The sequence below is a fragment of the Aulonocara sp. 'chitande type north' Nkhata Bay genome, linkage group LG3 (genome assembly GCF_057382095.1).
Source record: "Aulonocara sp. 'chitande type north' Nkhata Bay isolate Kocher_YH1m ecotype deep benthic linkage group LG3, A_spYH_male_GT1.1, whole genome shotgun sequence".
NCBI classification, from domain to species: domain Eukaryota; kingdom Metazoa; phylum Chordata; class Actinopteri; order Cichliformes; family Cichlidae; genus Aulonocara; species Aulonocara sp. 'chitande type north' Nkhata Bay.
In genome coordinates, this window is record NC_141346.1 from 66,026,308 (window position 1) to 66,041,498 (window position 15,191).

At 47.8% G+C, this 15,191-nt stretch overlaps 3 protein-coding genes across 4 annotated transcripts in view; 2 read left to right on the forward strand and 1 right to left on the reverse strand.

The window, feature by feature from the left end:
• Positions 1 to 15,191, forward strand: part of LOC147336641 (NACHT, LRR and PYD domains-containing protein 12-like) — a 327,736-nt gene that overhangs the window by 214,279 nt on the left and 98,266 nt on the right. The window lies entirely within an intron of this gene.
• LOC147336654 (uncharacterized) lies at positions 4,712 to 8,087 on the reverse strand. The gene is made up of 2 exons (XM_086285513.1): positions 6,367 to 8,087; positions 4,712 to 5,897 (listed from the first exon to the last, which is right to left on the reverse strand). Exons 1-2 carry the CDS (start codon positions 8,075 to 8,077, stop codon positions 4,720 to 4,722), a joined length of 2,889 nt encoding a protein of 962 aa, XP_086141639.1. The 5' UTR covers positions 8,078 to 8,087; the 3' UTR covers positions 4,712 to 4,719.
• Positions 11,115 to 13,340, forward strand: LOC147336655 (protein AF-9-like). Its single transcript, XM_086285527.1, has 5 exons — positions 11,115 to 11,237; positions 12,043 to 12,139; positions 12,251 to 12,313; positions 12,456 to 12,527; positions 12,895 to 13,340. The coding sequence occupies exons 1-5, from the start codon at positions 11,134 to 11,136 to the stop codon at positions 13,015 to 13,017; spliced, it is 459 nt and encodes a 152-aa protein (XP_086141653.1). The 5' UTR covers positions 11,115 to 11,133; the 3' UTR covers positions 13,018 to 13,340.

The following is a 15,191-nucleotide window of genomic DNA, read 5'->3' on the forward strand; positions in this document are numbered from 1 at the left end:
CTCTGGTCGGACTTCACAGTAACTAATAAATGGATCAGCGAGTGTGAGCATCTTTTTAAAAACAGAAGTTTTGCTAATTTGTTGCTCTGGAGGATTCAACACAGTGCAGCAGTGGCCGTCCCAGCAGATGAATCCTAGACCATGCAGTGCTGCTTGTTGGAAAGCTTTCCTCCTCTCTAACAATGATATGGCAGTACAGCTTAGGTTTGCAAAGTTGCATCTAAACAAACACAAGACCAAAGGCCAAAACCAAACATGGCGTATTAGCACAGGACATCTGATAGACTCCCCCCCATCATCCTGACTGACACCCCCATCACCTCTGTGGACTCATTCCGATTCCTGGGTACCACCATCACCCAGGACCTGAAGTGGGAGCCCACCATCACCTCCGTCATTAAGAAAGCCCAGCAGAGGATGTACTTCCTGAGGCAGCTGAAGAAATTCAACCTGCCAACACGGACGATGATGCAGTTCTACACTGCAATCATCGAGTCCATCCTCACCTCCTCCATCACCGTGTGGTACGCTGGAGCCACTATCAGGGACAAACAGAGACTGCAGCGTGTTGTGCGCTCTGCTGAGAAGGTGATTGGCTGCAGACTCCCATCTCTGCAGGACCTGTACACCTCCAGGACACTGGGGCGTGCAGCTCGGATCTCAGCTGACCCTTCTCACCCTGGACACAGTCTGTTTGACCTGCTCCCCTCAGGCAGGAGGCTCCGGTCCATTCGCACCAGAACCTCTCGCCATAAGAACAGTTTCTTCCCCTCTGCTGTCGGACACATGAACAATAACCGTATGACTGTTCCCACCACTAACACATGACCCTACGCTGTGTCACTGCATCATTCCATGTTTGCACTGATCACCACCTGCACTCATGTATATATCATGTATATATCTATCTACTTAGCACTTTTAATTCTTATTCTTATTTTTATTTTTATATCTATTTAAGCATTTATGACAGTATGATTGCACTAAGCACCGCAGCAATTTCCTAATGTTGTAAACCTGCTCAACATTTGGCAATAAAACCCTTTCTGATTCTGATTCTGATAGGGATGCTTTTGGGTTGCAGCCACAGGACCTGCGCAGCACCTTGCAGTCACTGAGTCAGACACAAATTTCTCTGCTGTGTGAACTTAAGCTTAGAGAAAATCGGTGAATGTGAAATAAAACCAACGGCTAAACCTCCTTAGGAAACTCAACTCCTTTGGAGTCAGCACACCCATCATGATGACTTTTTACTACGCCTTCCTGGAAAGCATCATGACCTTCTCCATCAGCTGCTGGTCCCACTCCCTCAGCCTTCATACAGGAACAGACTGCAGCATCAGTGTGCTCTAAAATCATTGGCCTGCCTGTCAGAACTCTGGCAGGTTTTCATCAACAGGCCCTTAGACAGGCAGCCAAAATCATCAACGACCCCTCTCACATTCTTCACCCTGCATTTCAATGGCTCCCCTCTGGGCGACGCCTCCGCTGCATTTCCTGCAGGACTGAGAGGAGGAGGAGCGCCACCTTTGTCCCCAAAGCAGCTCTGCTTTTTAACTCCAGCTGATAAGAACATTTCCCACACCAGAAACATAAACTACACTCTTATACTACCAACACTTTACTCACTTTTAGTCACTTACAGTTATTTATTCACCTTCAGTCACTTTAATTTTAAAACTGTGTAATTTTAAAACTGTATATTCTGTGTATTTATTATCTCACTTTTATTGTGCTTATCTTCAACGTCATGCTGCTCTGTTGTATGTTAATTGGCCCTTGGGGATAAATAAAGTCTCTCTGATTCTGGTCTTGTTTTTTTATATATTGGTAGTTTGATAGGTTTCGTATTTGTTTTCTTTTACATCATATTAAAATTTATAAATATATAGATTTAAATATATTTGTGTATTCATGTCTGGATTGTGTTTGGTTTTCTTTTATTTATTTCTGCTGTGGTTGTTGTGTATTACTATTTAAATTGTCTTTTTTCCATTATTGTAATTGTGTCTAAAGTTTGATTTGAATGAAAGTTACACTCAAATGCTTTCAGTGTTGCTGTGTTGAGTGTTTGCATGTTTAATGTTTGTATGGAAGACACAGAAAGACATTCGGCTAAAGAAATCTGTGCTAGAGGGACTTTAAAAAAATAAATAAACAGAATGTAAATAATGATGTTTAGTATTTGAGATGGAAGCTGTTTCTACAGGATCCTGATGGACACTCAAAGGTTTATAAAATGTTCTCATTATTTGTTTGCAGCAGAATATCAACCGATGTGAACCAAAACAACAAAAGTGTACAAGTGTGTGAGACTACAAATTCTAGAATCAGAACTGCTGATTTCATTACTCTGAACTTTTAAAGGCAGGTTTTGTATCGAGTGTGACTCGTCTCTGCAGAAGGTCAGGGCTCTGATAGTTGCAGTTAGCGGGTGACTTACTGGGCAGGTGGATCCTGAGTGTCTGTGGGAGTCAGGGTTCATTATGGTCCTGGTTGATTTAAACTGTACAGGCACATGTGTTCAGTGCCATTCAGCAAACCAGCAAACAGCCGCCTCGCACACATGCGTGTGCTCAGCAGCACCGTAGAAGAATTTAATTCACTTGTTAATGACTTTTCTTTTCAACAAATCAACAACAGCACAGGACAAAGGGGGGTGGGTGGTGGGGTGTTGAGATGTAATCAGATAAATCTGGAATATTAACTGTGATAACAACAATTATCCTAATAGATCTTCAGCTGCTTGTTGGGAGAATCTGGGAGAGGAAAACTAACGTGAGCACAAAGTGTCTGAATGTTTTCCCATCGTCACTTTCCACGATGCACAGAGGACAGGGCTGGGGTGATGTCAGGATGTGACGAGACTATAGTGAGTCCAACTGTTGTGTTACACAGGTGGAAGTATTCAGTCTGGCAGTGTGAAGCTTAAACAGTGTTTTTAACATCACTTTAGGTCCAGCTGACATAAACTTATCACACTCACTGGTAGAAATCAAAGAAAGCAAAATGATGCGTCCAACAGTCTGTTGTCATGCAAGCGTAACACCAAGTACACAGTGGTAGCCTAACACTTATTGTGTGCCCTGTAGAGACTGTGGTATGGTTGTCATAAGGTTGCTACACTGTTTGGATTAAACGCTCCTTAGCAGCAGGATCGATATTGAACAGTGTTGTTTCACCGCCTCCAGCTGACATGCAGCACCCCTGCACACAGGCAGACACACAACCTCTTTCCTCACTACGACACATGTAGCTGACATTCACAACAATGCACAGCACTCAGCAAAACTCCAATGTAAAGAAAACTGAAGTGTTACACAGTTACCATAATCGTTAACCTGCTTGGTGGGAATTTAACATGCTCACGATTTGAGATAATTAGCTGTTATCATTAAAGTGGACATGAAACGCTACATGTATGAAGGCTAATTTACACCACTGAGCCCTGCTCTCAAAGGTAACGCTGTCTGTGCAGCTCGATTTAAGAAGTAAGTGCTTAAAGTTTAAGTTTATATAACACGTTTACCGACATCAGCATGTGATGTCACTGGGTTGGTTAGTTTATGTTAGCTTACTAGTAGCTCGGACCATGCCTCTCCTCAGCCAGGGCTCAGCTATTGCCCATTGTTGGAAGTGGGTGGGCCCGAGTCCCTAACGCCCCATGCAGGACTTGCCAATGAGTCTTGGTACTATACCATGCTGGTATAGCCAGACCTTGAATTTGCCTGGTATGCCTGAACCTGCATCTTATGTAGCCACTCTACATCGTGCTCCTGCAGTGGATGAACTCTCATTCCCAGCCCGCTGGCACAGACTTTCCCGGGAAGGCTGAGGAGAGTGATCCCTCCTACATATTCTAATATAAACCATAAGCTTTATTATTGTAAAATGGAAGCATTAACTAGCTGTGTATATCATATTGTCTGCAATCATACCGGTACAAATTCTTACGTGATACAAAACTGTCGTACTGAGATATCATTGCTATAGCAACACCAGGTGGTTATGATCCCTAGTGCATGTAATTAACCCTTGTGCGCCCGCCTGTTCTCGGGGCGTGGGTCGTGGTGACCCCCCGAGGTGTGTGTGTGTGTGTGTGTGTGTGATGATGATGATGATGAGTGTGTGTGTGTGTGTGTGTGTGTGTGTGTGTGTGTGTGTGTGTGTGTGTGATGATGATGAGTGTGTGTGTGTGTGTGTGATGATGATGATGATCCTGATGATGGTGGTGGTGGCGATGGGGGGTCTTGGTAACCCCCTGGGGGGGGGGGGGATATGTGTGTTTTATGATGATTAGGGTGGGGGTCCTAGCGACCCCCTCGGGCATATGTGATGATGATGATGATGATGATGATGATGATGATGATGATACGTTTGGGGACACTAGGACCCCCCCCGGGGGGGGCATATGTGATGATGATGATGATGATGATAGGTTTGGGGTCACTAGGACCCCCCCCCGGGGGGGCATATGTGATGATGATGATGATGATGATGATGATGATAGGTTTGGGGTCACTAGGACCCCCCCGGGGGGCATATGTGATGATGATGATGATGATGATGATGATGATGATGATAGGTTTGGGGTCACTAGGACCCCCCGGGGGCATATATTGTGTGATGATGATGATGATGATGATGATGATGATGATGATAGGGTGGGGTGGGGTGGGGGTGGGTCGCTAGGGGACCACCGTTGGGGCGCTTGTGTTATCACGGCGTCGGTGGCGTCCGGGGAGCGGCGTCGCGGGAAGAAGAAGAAGAAGCGGCGCAGTTGGGACAGTACGTGACGGCGCAGTTTGTACACACGTGCGCTCGGCACTCGCGGCACAGGATCTTGGTCTTGACGTCTTTGCTCCTGGGACACACGCGGCACCTGCGCCTCTTGACCGGAGAGGAGTCGCGTGGCGTAGCGTTGTTGTTAGAGGCTGCCTCGGCGGTAGCGCCTCGGGCCGCGACTCTGCCTCCTCCTCCTCCTCCTCCTCCTCCCGGTCCTCGCGCTAAAGCCGCCCTGGCTTCGAGCATGGGGCGCGCGAGCGCTTTGCCCAGTCGCTCGAGGAAGAGCCGTCGTCTGTTGAGCTTGCCCGGCATCCAGTCGGGGTGAATTTCCCTCCACAGCACGAACGCGTTGTAGGCCGCCACGTCGACCATGTTGTGGAAAAGGGCCACGGGCCACCTGCGGGTCTTTCTCCTGCAGCTGTACGTGCTCACGACCTTGTCCAGGTTGTCCACTCCTCCCTTGGTGCGGTTGTAATGCAGCACCAAGGGCGGTTTCGCGCCGCTTCTGTTGCTGCTGCCGCCGCCGCTGCTGTTGCTGCTGCTGCTGTTGCTGATGCGGCGGCTAGGCCGGGGCTCGGGGCCGGAGCGATGGTGGTAATAACGAGGAGCTGTGGTGAGGAGCAGCACGTTCTTGTTCTTCTTGGCCACGTAGGAGAGGATGATCGTGTCGGGCCCTCCTCCTCCTCCTCCTCCTCCTCCTTCTCCTTCTCCTCCTCTTCCTCCCCCTCGTCCCGCGGAGCCGCCGAGTACCACGGATTCGACGGAGCCCACGGCCCTGCCCTTGACGCAGCGCAGCTCTCTGGGGATCTCGGGTCTGTTCGACCGCAGAGTGCCCAGCACGGTGTGGCCTCTCTCGCGATAGAGCCTATCGGCGAGCTCGCGCGAGGTGAAAAAGTTGTCGCACGTGACGTTGCGTCCCGGAGTCAGTCCCTCGGTGAGGTCCACGACCACTCGAGTGGCCAGGTGCTTTTCGGGAGGGCCGCGCTTGTCGGGCTTGCCGGTGTAGACTTGCATCTTCCACGCGTAGCTGGAACGCGCGTCGCACGCCACCCATATCTTGATCCCGTACCTGGCCGGCTTGCTGGGCATGTACTGTCTGAACGGACACCGTCCTGATGGATGGATGGATGGAGAGAGAGAGAGAGAGAGAGAGAGAGAGAGAGAGAGAGAGAGAGAGAGAGATGTGGGAAAGTGTGGGGGGAGATTGGGGCAGAAACGCAAGGAGAAGACATTCAATTCAATTCAATTTTATTTATATAGCGCCAAATCACAACAAAAGTCGCCTCAAGGCGCTTCATAGATACAAAGACATAAAGAGTCATAGACTTCATAGCTTCATAGCTTCATAGACATAAAGACATAAAGAGTCATAGACTTCATAGCTTCATAGCTTCATAGACATAAAGAGTCATGCGAAAGCACCACAAACGCGGAACCCAACACGAGTATGCAACAGAGCAGCGAGCTAGCCCGTTTTCGTCATTCCCGCTCCTATTCCTCCTCCCAGTCACACACACACACACACACACACACACACACACACACACACACACACACACACACCACATAGTACGTACGTACCTCTGAACGGCACCAGTCTCTCGTCGACGGTGACCTCCGGTCCCGGGCGGTACATGGCGGGCAACCTCGCGCACCACTCGTCCCACACGGCTCTGATGGGGGCCAGTTTGTCGTAGCAGCTATCGCCGCCCTCGCCCTCGCCCTCGCCCTCGCCTTCGCCTCGCCCGGCCCTTCTGGTCTCCCTGTCGTCGAAGCGCAGCGCGCTCGAGTAGGCTCGAAAGGTCTTGAGCGGCATCGTGGCTCTGAACACGGACCTGCCGCTCTCGGCGTCCCACAGGCTCTCGCAGGCCTCTCCCCGGGACCTGTACACGCCGGCGAGCACGAGCAGCCCCAGGTAGGCTCGGAACTCGACGCGGCCCATGGGCTTCCATCCGTCGATGGCGGGCCTGCGCCTGCCCGCTTCCAGGTTGGTCATGGCGATCACCGAGTCCTCTATCTCTGGCGGGAAGTAGGCCATGAACGCGGAGGCCTCGTCTCGCGCCGCCGCCACGGCCTCTTCGGTGGGGCCTCGTCCCGGCGGGTCGAGGTCGTCGTCTTCTTCTTCTAATTCTAATTCTTCTTCTTCTTCTTCTTCTTCTTCTTCTTCTTCTTCTTCTTCATAGTCTTTGTCTTCTTCATCGTCATCGTTATAATCATCAGCGAGGACGTCTTCTTCTTCTTCTTCTTCTTCTTCTTCATCATCATTGGCGAGGATGTCTTCTTCTTCTTCTTCATAGTCTTTGTCTTTGTCTTCTTCTTCTTCTTCTTCTTTTTCTTCTTCTTCTTCTTCTTCTTCTTCATCATCATTGGCGAGGATGTCTTCTTTTTCTTCTTCTTCTTCTTCTTCTTCATAGTCTTTGTCTTTGTCTTCTTCTTCTTCTTCTTTTTTTTCTTCTTCATAGTCTTTGTCTTCTTCTTTTTCTTCTTCTTCATCATCATCATCATCATCATCGGCGAGGACGTCTTCTTCTTCTTCTTCTTCTTCTTCTTCTTCTTCTTCCTCTTCTTCTTCTTCTTCTTCATAGTCTTTGTCTTCTTCGTCATCGTCGTAGTCGTAATCGTCGGCTACATCAGCGTCGCGAGTTTCACCGACAGCGCCGCGGCCGCGATCGCGCCCAGGATCATGAACGCCACCTGCAGCGCGGCCGGCGTCGTCCTCTTGCCAAATCTCCCGAGTCCCCCGCCCCGGTGGGTCGGCGCCTGCTTCTTCTTCCTCTCCCTCTCGGCGGTTCGACTCGCCTTGCGAGCCGCCGTCCTGGCAGAGTTGCGACGCCATTTCGTAACCGCGATCGTCTTCCTCGCAACTACCCACCCCATCGTTTTCGTCCTCCTGATCCTCCGAGTGGCTCTCCTCCTCCTCGTCTGCGAGCGTTCGGGCCGTCGGGTCGTCGTTGTCGTCCCCCTCGGCTTCTTGCTCCTCTTCCTTGCTCTCGTCCTCCTCCAAGTTCTCCTGTAGCTGCTGCTGCTGCTGCTGCTGCTGCTGCTGCTGCTGCCGCTGTTGCCGCTGCTGCCGCTGCTCTTGGTCTTCCTCGACCCCTAGCCCTCGATAGCGAAACGTGGCCGGTCGCAACAACGGAGCCACCGGAGCCGACCACGCAGCGTACGCCAAATGCGATGGCGATGGCGACGGTGATGGTGAGCGGGAGGAGGAGGAGGAGGACACCGCTGGCGATTGCGATCCGCCTGTACCGACCTTAGTGCTCTTTGGCTCCCACGGTCTAGTGCGTGACATTATCTTCTTCTTCTTCTTCTTCTCCGTCTTCTTCTGCTTTCGCCGAGGTGTTTCTCGACCACCTTTTTACAAGACTTTATATCTCTCTCTCTCTCTCTCTCTCTCTCTCTCTCTCTCTCTCTCTCTCTCTCTCTCTCTCTCCAATCCCATCCCATCCAATCCCCATCCCATTCCATCCCCATCCCATGGGGGGGGATCTCGCGACCCCAACCTCCTCCCTCCCTCCCTCCCTCCCTCGGCGGGGGACCCGCATCCCCCGAGCCCGCCCTCCCATCCCATCCCATCCCCATCCCATCGGGGGGGGATCTCGCGACCCCAACCTCCTCCCTCCCTCCCTCCCTCCGCGGGGGACCCGCATCCCCCGACCCCGCCATCCCATCCCATCCTATCCCATCCCATCCCATCCCATCGGGGGGGGGGGGGGGATCTCGCGACCACAACCTCCTCCCTCCCTCCACGGGGGACCCGTATCCCCCGACCCCGCCATCCCATCCCATCCCATCCTATCCCATCCCATCCCATCCCATCGGGGGGGATCTCGCGACCCCAACCTCCTCCCTCCCTCCGCGGGGGACCCGCATCCCCCGACCCCGCCGCTCTCCCCCTGGCGGGTGCATCAGGGTTAAGAGACAAGCCTGGGCATGTCTGGGAGTGAGAGCCACATGTGTCAGTCTGCAGTGGAGCAACTTCAGGAACCTCCAACAATCACAGTGCTCTGCAACATATGCAAGAACCTGTTTCAGCCCTTCAGGTGAAAAAACTGTGCGCTACAGTCAGGCTGTGTGTGACCCAAATGTAAACAAATGACTCCACCAAGTGTGGCTGAAGGACGTCATGTGACAGGAAGAGCAAACAGTGGATGAAAGTTACTGATACAGTACATGGTGCAAGACCAAAGCAGCAGGTTAAAAAGCTCAACTCATGGCCCAACATCCCAGGTAGAAGAGAGTCTTCAGTTTTATTGTGAAAATATTGTGCAGGTTCCTAAAAAGTCACAAGGTTAAGTTACTTTAGTTACTGTTTAACAAAAGTTTCCAGGCCAAACTACGACTGTTTCTGTACTACATTTGACTTATTCTGTGTTGCAGTGCCGTGCCACTTTCACGCTGCTGCAAACGGCGCTGTGTCATCAGTGACAGTAGCTCATTGGAAGCAATCATGGGATGCCCTTCATTTAATCAAACTTAGAAATGCTGCCGAAAATATCTTTTTGTGTAAATGATCAGAAACATTATTACCACAAATCTTCTTAAAGTATCACTTTGAGCCTGTAAACAAACGGGCACAGCCCTGGTTTATAAACTTTTACTTTGAGTCGGTTCAGAAAGTTGAAGACGTCGTAAGAGAGGCTGCGAAATCATTTTGAGATTGAAGAACATGAAAGAATCATGTTGTTTTCCTGAGCAATGAGAACAATTGAAAACCAGAGCTGTAAGTCAGCTATGTAGAGTTCGAGATGTGTGCGTGTTCCCTTTGAAAGTCAGATCTCCACATTTGCTGAGCTTTACAGTACCAACGTCACAATTAGGGCTGGGCCATATTATACCGTTCACGGTAATACCGGTATAATGTTGGGCAACGATAGGAAAATGAAATATCGCGATAGAATATGAGTAAAACGCGCATGCGCAGTGCCTTTGTTTTCATACGCACATGGCCGATTGTTGAGTGAATCAGATGAACCAGAATTGGTTTGTAAAAATGTTGCAACTTCAGTGATGTGGAACTGGTTTGGTGTTTGTCCGTCAGATACACGACAAAGCACATTTTTTTTGCAGAACATGCAAGCGGCCGTCGTTATTGTCGTATTTGTCGGACTAAGATGCTCTTAAATCTGGGAGTAATCTGGGTCCTAAACTCCGTATGCTTCAGGTCAAACGAACACTGCAGCATCACTGAGAGTTAAAAACTGTCTAAATTCTTTCATCTTTAATAAAACGATCAGCATTGCTGCTTTACCAGGTGTAACTATGAAGTTTAACTTCCAGGCATCCATGAAAACAAAATTTATTACATTTAACGGAGTTAGAAGTTAGCAGGGAGCTAGCGGAAGTTAGCTCGCTAGTTTCGCTAGTTACCTAAGCATGATATTGCATGTTCTGACAGAGATTTCTGAAAAAAATCAAACGTACAGCTCTGCTATCACTTCCAACATAAATGAAGACAGGAAACTAAACAGCAGTGACGTTTGTAGGGTTACTGAAGATGGGCTAGCTGCTATATAATGATGTGCTACGTGATCGCTAGCGACACAGCTATGTTAGCATAACATAAACAGTGAAGCTGGAGGACGAACACTAACACTTTTCCACTTATAAAAGTTAACGTTCCTGATAGTTAGAGACAAATGCAATCGCATGGCAGGATGCTGTAAACGGACCAAACTTCAGTCAGGAGAACAGCTGAGATAATCCATCCACAATACGAGGTTAGTCATTAATATACTGCAACAACATGCAGCTGCCAGAGAATTCAACATTAATGAATCAATGGTACAGAAGTGAAGGAAGCAAGAAGAATGAGTTTAATAAAGTTTGATTTATCTGACTGCTTTGTTTCGCTTAATGTGCCTTATAATCCCATGCACCTTATGGTCAGAAAAATACGTACTGCACACTGCAGTTTAATGTTGCAAAGCACCTCTTTTTAACTTCAGTGGATATTATACATGGTTATGCCCAGGATATGTCAGCCCATTTCTACTGGAAATGCCTTTTGGTTAAACTTTCAGCAAGGAATTTGCATTTGCACTGTTCCATTTTTATAAAGCTTTAATGTACATAAAAACCAGCTTCTTGTTTAAGTGAAAATAAATGGAAGGTTGTCTTTTTGCGCTAGTAATGTTGTGGAGTTGTATTTTGTCTCGCATCAATTATATCGTCAGTTATATCGTTATCGCAAATTTTCAAATATATATCGTGATAAATATTTTTGGCCATATCGCCCTGCTCTAGTCACAATCTGCAGCTTTCTGCTTGTATTCCTGAGGTTTAAACTGCAATGACTGAGGCTTTATTGAACTGTTCCACTCAGTGCTTGGCCCGCTGCAGTCAGTGATGCAGGATCTGCACTCGGACGACGACGACGATTCAGAGGACGACAACGACGACGTGGATTCAGACACGGATCGAGCAGCACACCTCGCACACCACCAGCACAGGTTAGTAGCCCGAGGGCAGCTTTTCGAATGGCTGAACCGCACACTAGTTTAGTTTCATAGAGCTGTGTGCAGACATTGGTAATGAATTCCTTCTAACCAGGATATTGCTATTATGAGGGCTACTTTGTATCTCACATGTTTGTGCAGTAGAGCCAGCCTTTAACAACAAACCTGTAAAATGATGAAGAGCCGCTATTTAAATCTTGGTTAAAATTGCTTGGGACAGTTTCTAAAGGTTCTTTCAACGTGCCTTTTACTAACTTTTCAAGTATTTCATGTAAGCTCTTTCCAACTCTCTCCACCATCCTGTTGGTGGAGGCGTGCCGTCAACCTTGGCCAAAAAGCATAACTTAACCAGATCGTCTCCGTCTCCAACAGTTGACCGGTTTTCTATCATCTATGCCAGGGGTGGGCAATTCCAGGCCTCGAGGGCCGGTGTCCTGCAGGTTTTAGATGTGTCCTTGATCCAACACAGCTGATTCAAATGGATAAATGACCTCCTCATGATGTCTTGATGCTCTCAGAGGCCTGGTAATGAACTAATCATGTGATTCAGGTGTGTTGACCCAGGGTGAGATCTAAAACCTGCAGGACACCGGCCCTCGAGGCCTGGAGTTGGACACCCCTGATCTAGCAGGCCCCTCCCTGACACTGATTCTGCGAGAGTCATCTTCCTGTTAAAGACCGTCCTTCGTCCCCACTCTCTCACATGCTGCTCATGGGGGATTTTTCATTGTTAGCGGTTTTTAGCTAACAGCTGAGACAACAGTTTTAATGTCTTTGTTTTTTGTGACTTCATACTTAGGATTAGTTTAAGTGATGGCAGCAGAAGTGACAGCTCCTCCCATTCCCCGCTGTCGTGCAGAGAGGCCCCGCCCTTATTAAAGTCTACTAATAACCAGGTAATCGTATCAGTAATATACTGGCTTATGTCTTAGATCAGCATGATTGAAAGCCACAGTATCCAGGTGTGTGCGTGACCCTGGGTGACTCTTTGCTCTTCTGTCTGTCAGATAGTGGAAGTAAAAAGTCCCACCAAGCAGAGCAAGCAAGACAAAAGCATGGAGTGTGATAAGGTGAGAACGAGTGTCTTTGGTTTTTAGATGTGGAGTAGACTAGTAAATATTCTGAAATATAGAAAGTGATGTTATGTCTTGGGGTTTGTTACCATCAGCCACTGCTACATCATGACAGCCGTGTTTGCTGTGTGCTTTTCAGGTTTACCTGGATGAGCTGGTGGAGCTGCATAAAAGACTAATGACACTAAGAGAAGGTCACATACTGCAACAGGTGAGCTGATGTCAGCAGTGTCCGATACGTCCATCAGACGCAAACCCACTTCTACAAAGTTTGGGATCCGTGTCAGATGTAAAAACTGAATTCAGTGATTTTCAGATCTCAGATTTTATTCACACGGTTTAAATCGACCAGTTGAGGAAACACGTTAGCGCAGGTTGAAGCTCTCTTCTGATTGGCCAGCTGAGAGCGTGCTGTGCCTGCAGCAGATGACTGCATAAAGAAATCTGCTTGTTTAAAATAAATATTAGACCTTAGACGAAATAATAATGATGAAGTAGTAATGTAGAACAATAGTTAATAGTTGCAGACTTTACTTTGACCCAGCCTGTGCCCACCACTCTCACTGTCTGTCTTGCAGATTGTAAACCTGATTGAAGAGACCGGACACTTCCACATTACAAACACTACGTTTGACTTTGACCTTTGCTCTTTGGACAGAAGTACAGTAAGGAAGCTGCAGAGCTATCTCGGGACGTCCTGAGGCACACAGCAGTTGGGTGCTGGATCCGAGCCTCTGACTCGTCCTGTATCAGTTCCAGCTGTAGTTGGCGTGTCTAAACCTCACAGTGGGTCCAGCCTGCTGCTTCGACTCCCCCGAACAAAGAGTTCACCCTGCTGCAGAAATCGGGGGTAGATGTACGAGATCAGGATGTCAGCAGGCAACAATCTGAAAGCTTGATATGAAGGGTTGGTGGGTGGGAGTGATTCTGCTGCCATGTATGTTGTTGTTTATCGTGACAAGTGCATGATCAACTTTGCCTTACAACATTGTACGTCTTATTTATTAAATTTAATTTGCAGGTGTGTGTGCGTGTGTGTTGGGTGGAAAAAAGTGAAACAGGACTTTGAAGAGCTCTATAAGGCACAAGTCTGACCAGTAACACTACTCTGCTTCGGTCTCCGATCAGATATCCGATTCATTCATTTCCCTGGGATCAAACAGCGTCCGCACAGATGCATCTCTGTTGTTCTGTTTTGTTGTGTGCGACCTCACAGTTTGCAAAGACGTGTGAAATATGAAGAAGAATCCAGCAGGAGGTCTGGATACAAAGTGACACATCATGGCGAGCGTGCTGAGTTGAGAGCGCCGTCGTCTGAAAACTAAAAGTTGAGAAGTTTCTCCAGTTTGTTCTGGAGTTAAAGCTTTAAAAAAACTTTATTTGTAAGTGTGTCTTTATTAAAGCCACCTTTATGCAAACTCTGAACTTTGAATCCACTGGAGCTTTACAAAAATCTTTGGCCTTGTCTCCTTTAAAACAACTACTGCTGCAAGTGTCCTTCCTACAGAGGAGTGTAGGGAGCACATTAACATAAACATCCTTCTGAGAATAAAGTGGAAATGTGCAGATTAGTTATTGCAACTAAACCTGATCCTGAAGCATTTCACCAGCTCACAGTGCAGCCGTGGCACTTAAAACGACTGTCATCGCCACATTTCAGTGTTTTTCTCTAAATAGATTTTTGACTTTATTCTCAAAATGATCGACATTGTTTTTTAATCTTACTGTGGTCCTGTTACTCTGCTCTACAAAGTGAACTCATTTTACCAGCTTTAAATACCAGATGAACTCAGTTCGGCTGCTTTAAAAACCTGTTTAATGTTGTTTAAACAGCAGGGCATGAATGGCTGCTCGCCTGTGCTGAGCACTCATCTTTGGTACAGGAGAGCTGCCTCTCAGGAGGTCCTGCCCACTAAGCTTTTGCTTCTGATCGCCTGCCTAAGCACAGATCATGGGTTCAGTTGGTTCAGGATGTTTGTAGACAAAGATCCACTAACACGTGGAGTCATACAACCGACCCAAAACCTGCAGGAGGAACCGTTAACAGGTACTCTGAGGTGTGGATGTGTTTCACCTGTTAAATCAAAGCTCAGCGTGAGACGAGGCCTTTCTTGGAGTCGCCACAGGGACACGTGACAGTCTGATGAGGATGATTTCGTATTTTGAGGATTGAATGAACTATAAATGTTCTGTATGATGTGCAGATCGCACACATGTGGATGAGCTGGTTTTTGTATGTGCGTCTGAAGTAGCTGTGTACACTGTGCACAAATTGTGGTGTCAGGCCCAAAATGTTTGCTGTGTGCATCTTACAGCAGCCTCTGATCATTAGTTCAAAATATCAGCTTTTAGCTCCACCTAGTGGTAGCATGTTAAAACTGCTGCACAGCTCCCTGAAGTGGGAAATCCACAGTTAAATGATTCATCTCATCTTTATTCACTGCTTATATTAAGTTAATGTGAATGATGCATACAAAGCCCTGCCTTTGGTTCAAGCAGACTTACTCCACGATTCTGTGACCATCGTTACCCCCAAAGTCGATGTCTTTGCCTAAAAATATGTAAAATGTTGTTTCCTGATTAAAGCAGTCACAGGACATCCCTCCGTACAGGAAGCTAAAATAGACTGATTGCCCCCTATTGGCTGTTAGTACAGGCCGACAGCTTCACCCTTCTGTACTACACCTTAAAATAATATAAACTCATTAATAGCACTAATAAAAATGTGATTATCTGACCGGTTTTTGATGTGATGCTTTAAAAGCAGTGCGTTTCGTTATGGCTGACAGCTGCAGAGGCCCCTGTTTAGATTACAGTAGCTGTTCTGCATCCTTAAAACTAACCTGCCTGTTCCAACAACAAACTTAAGTAGTGC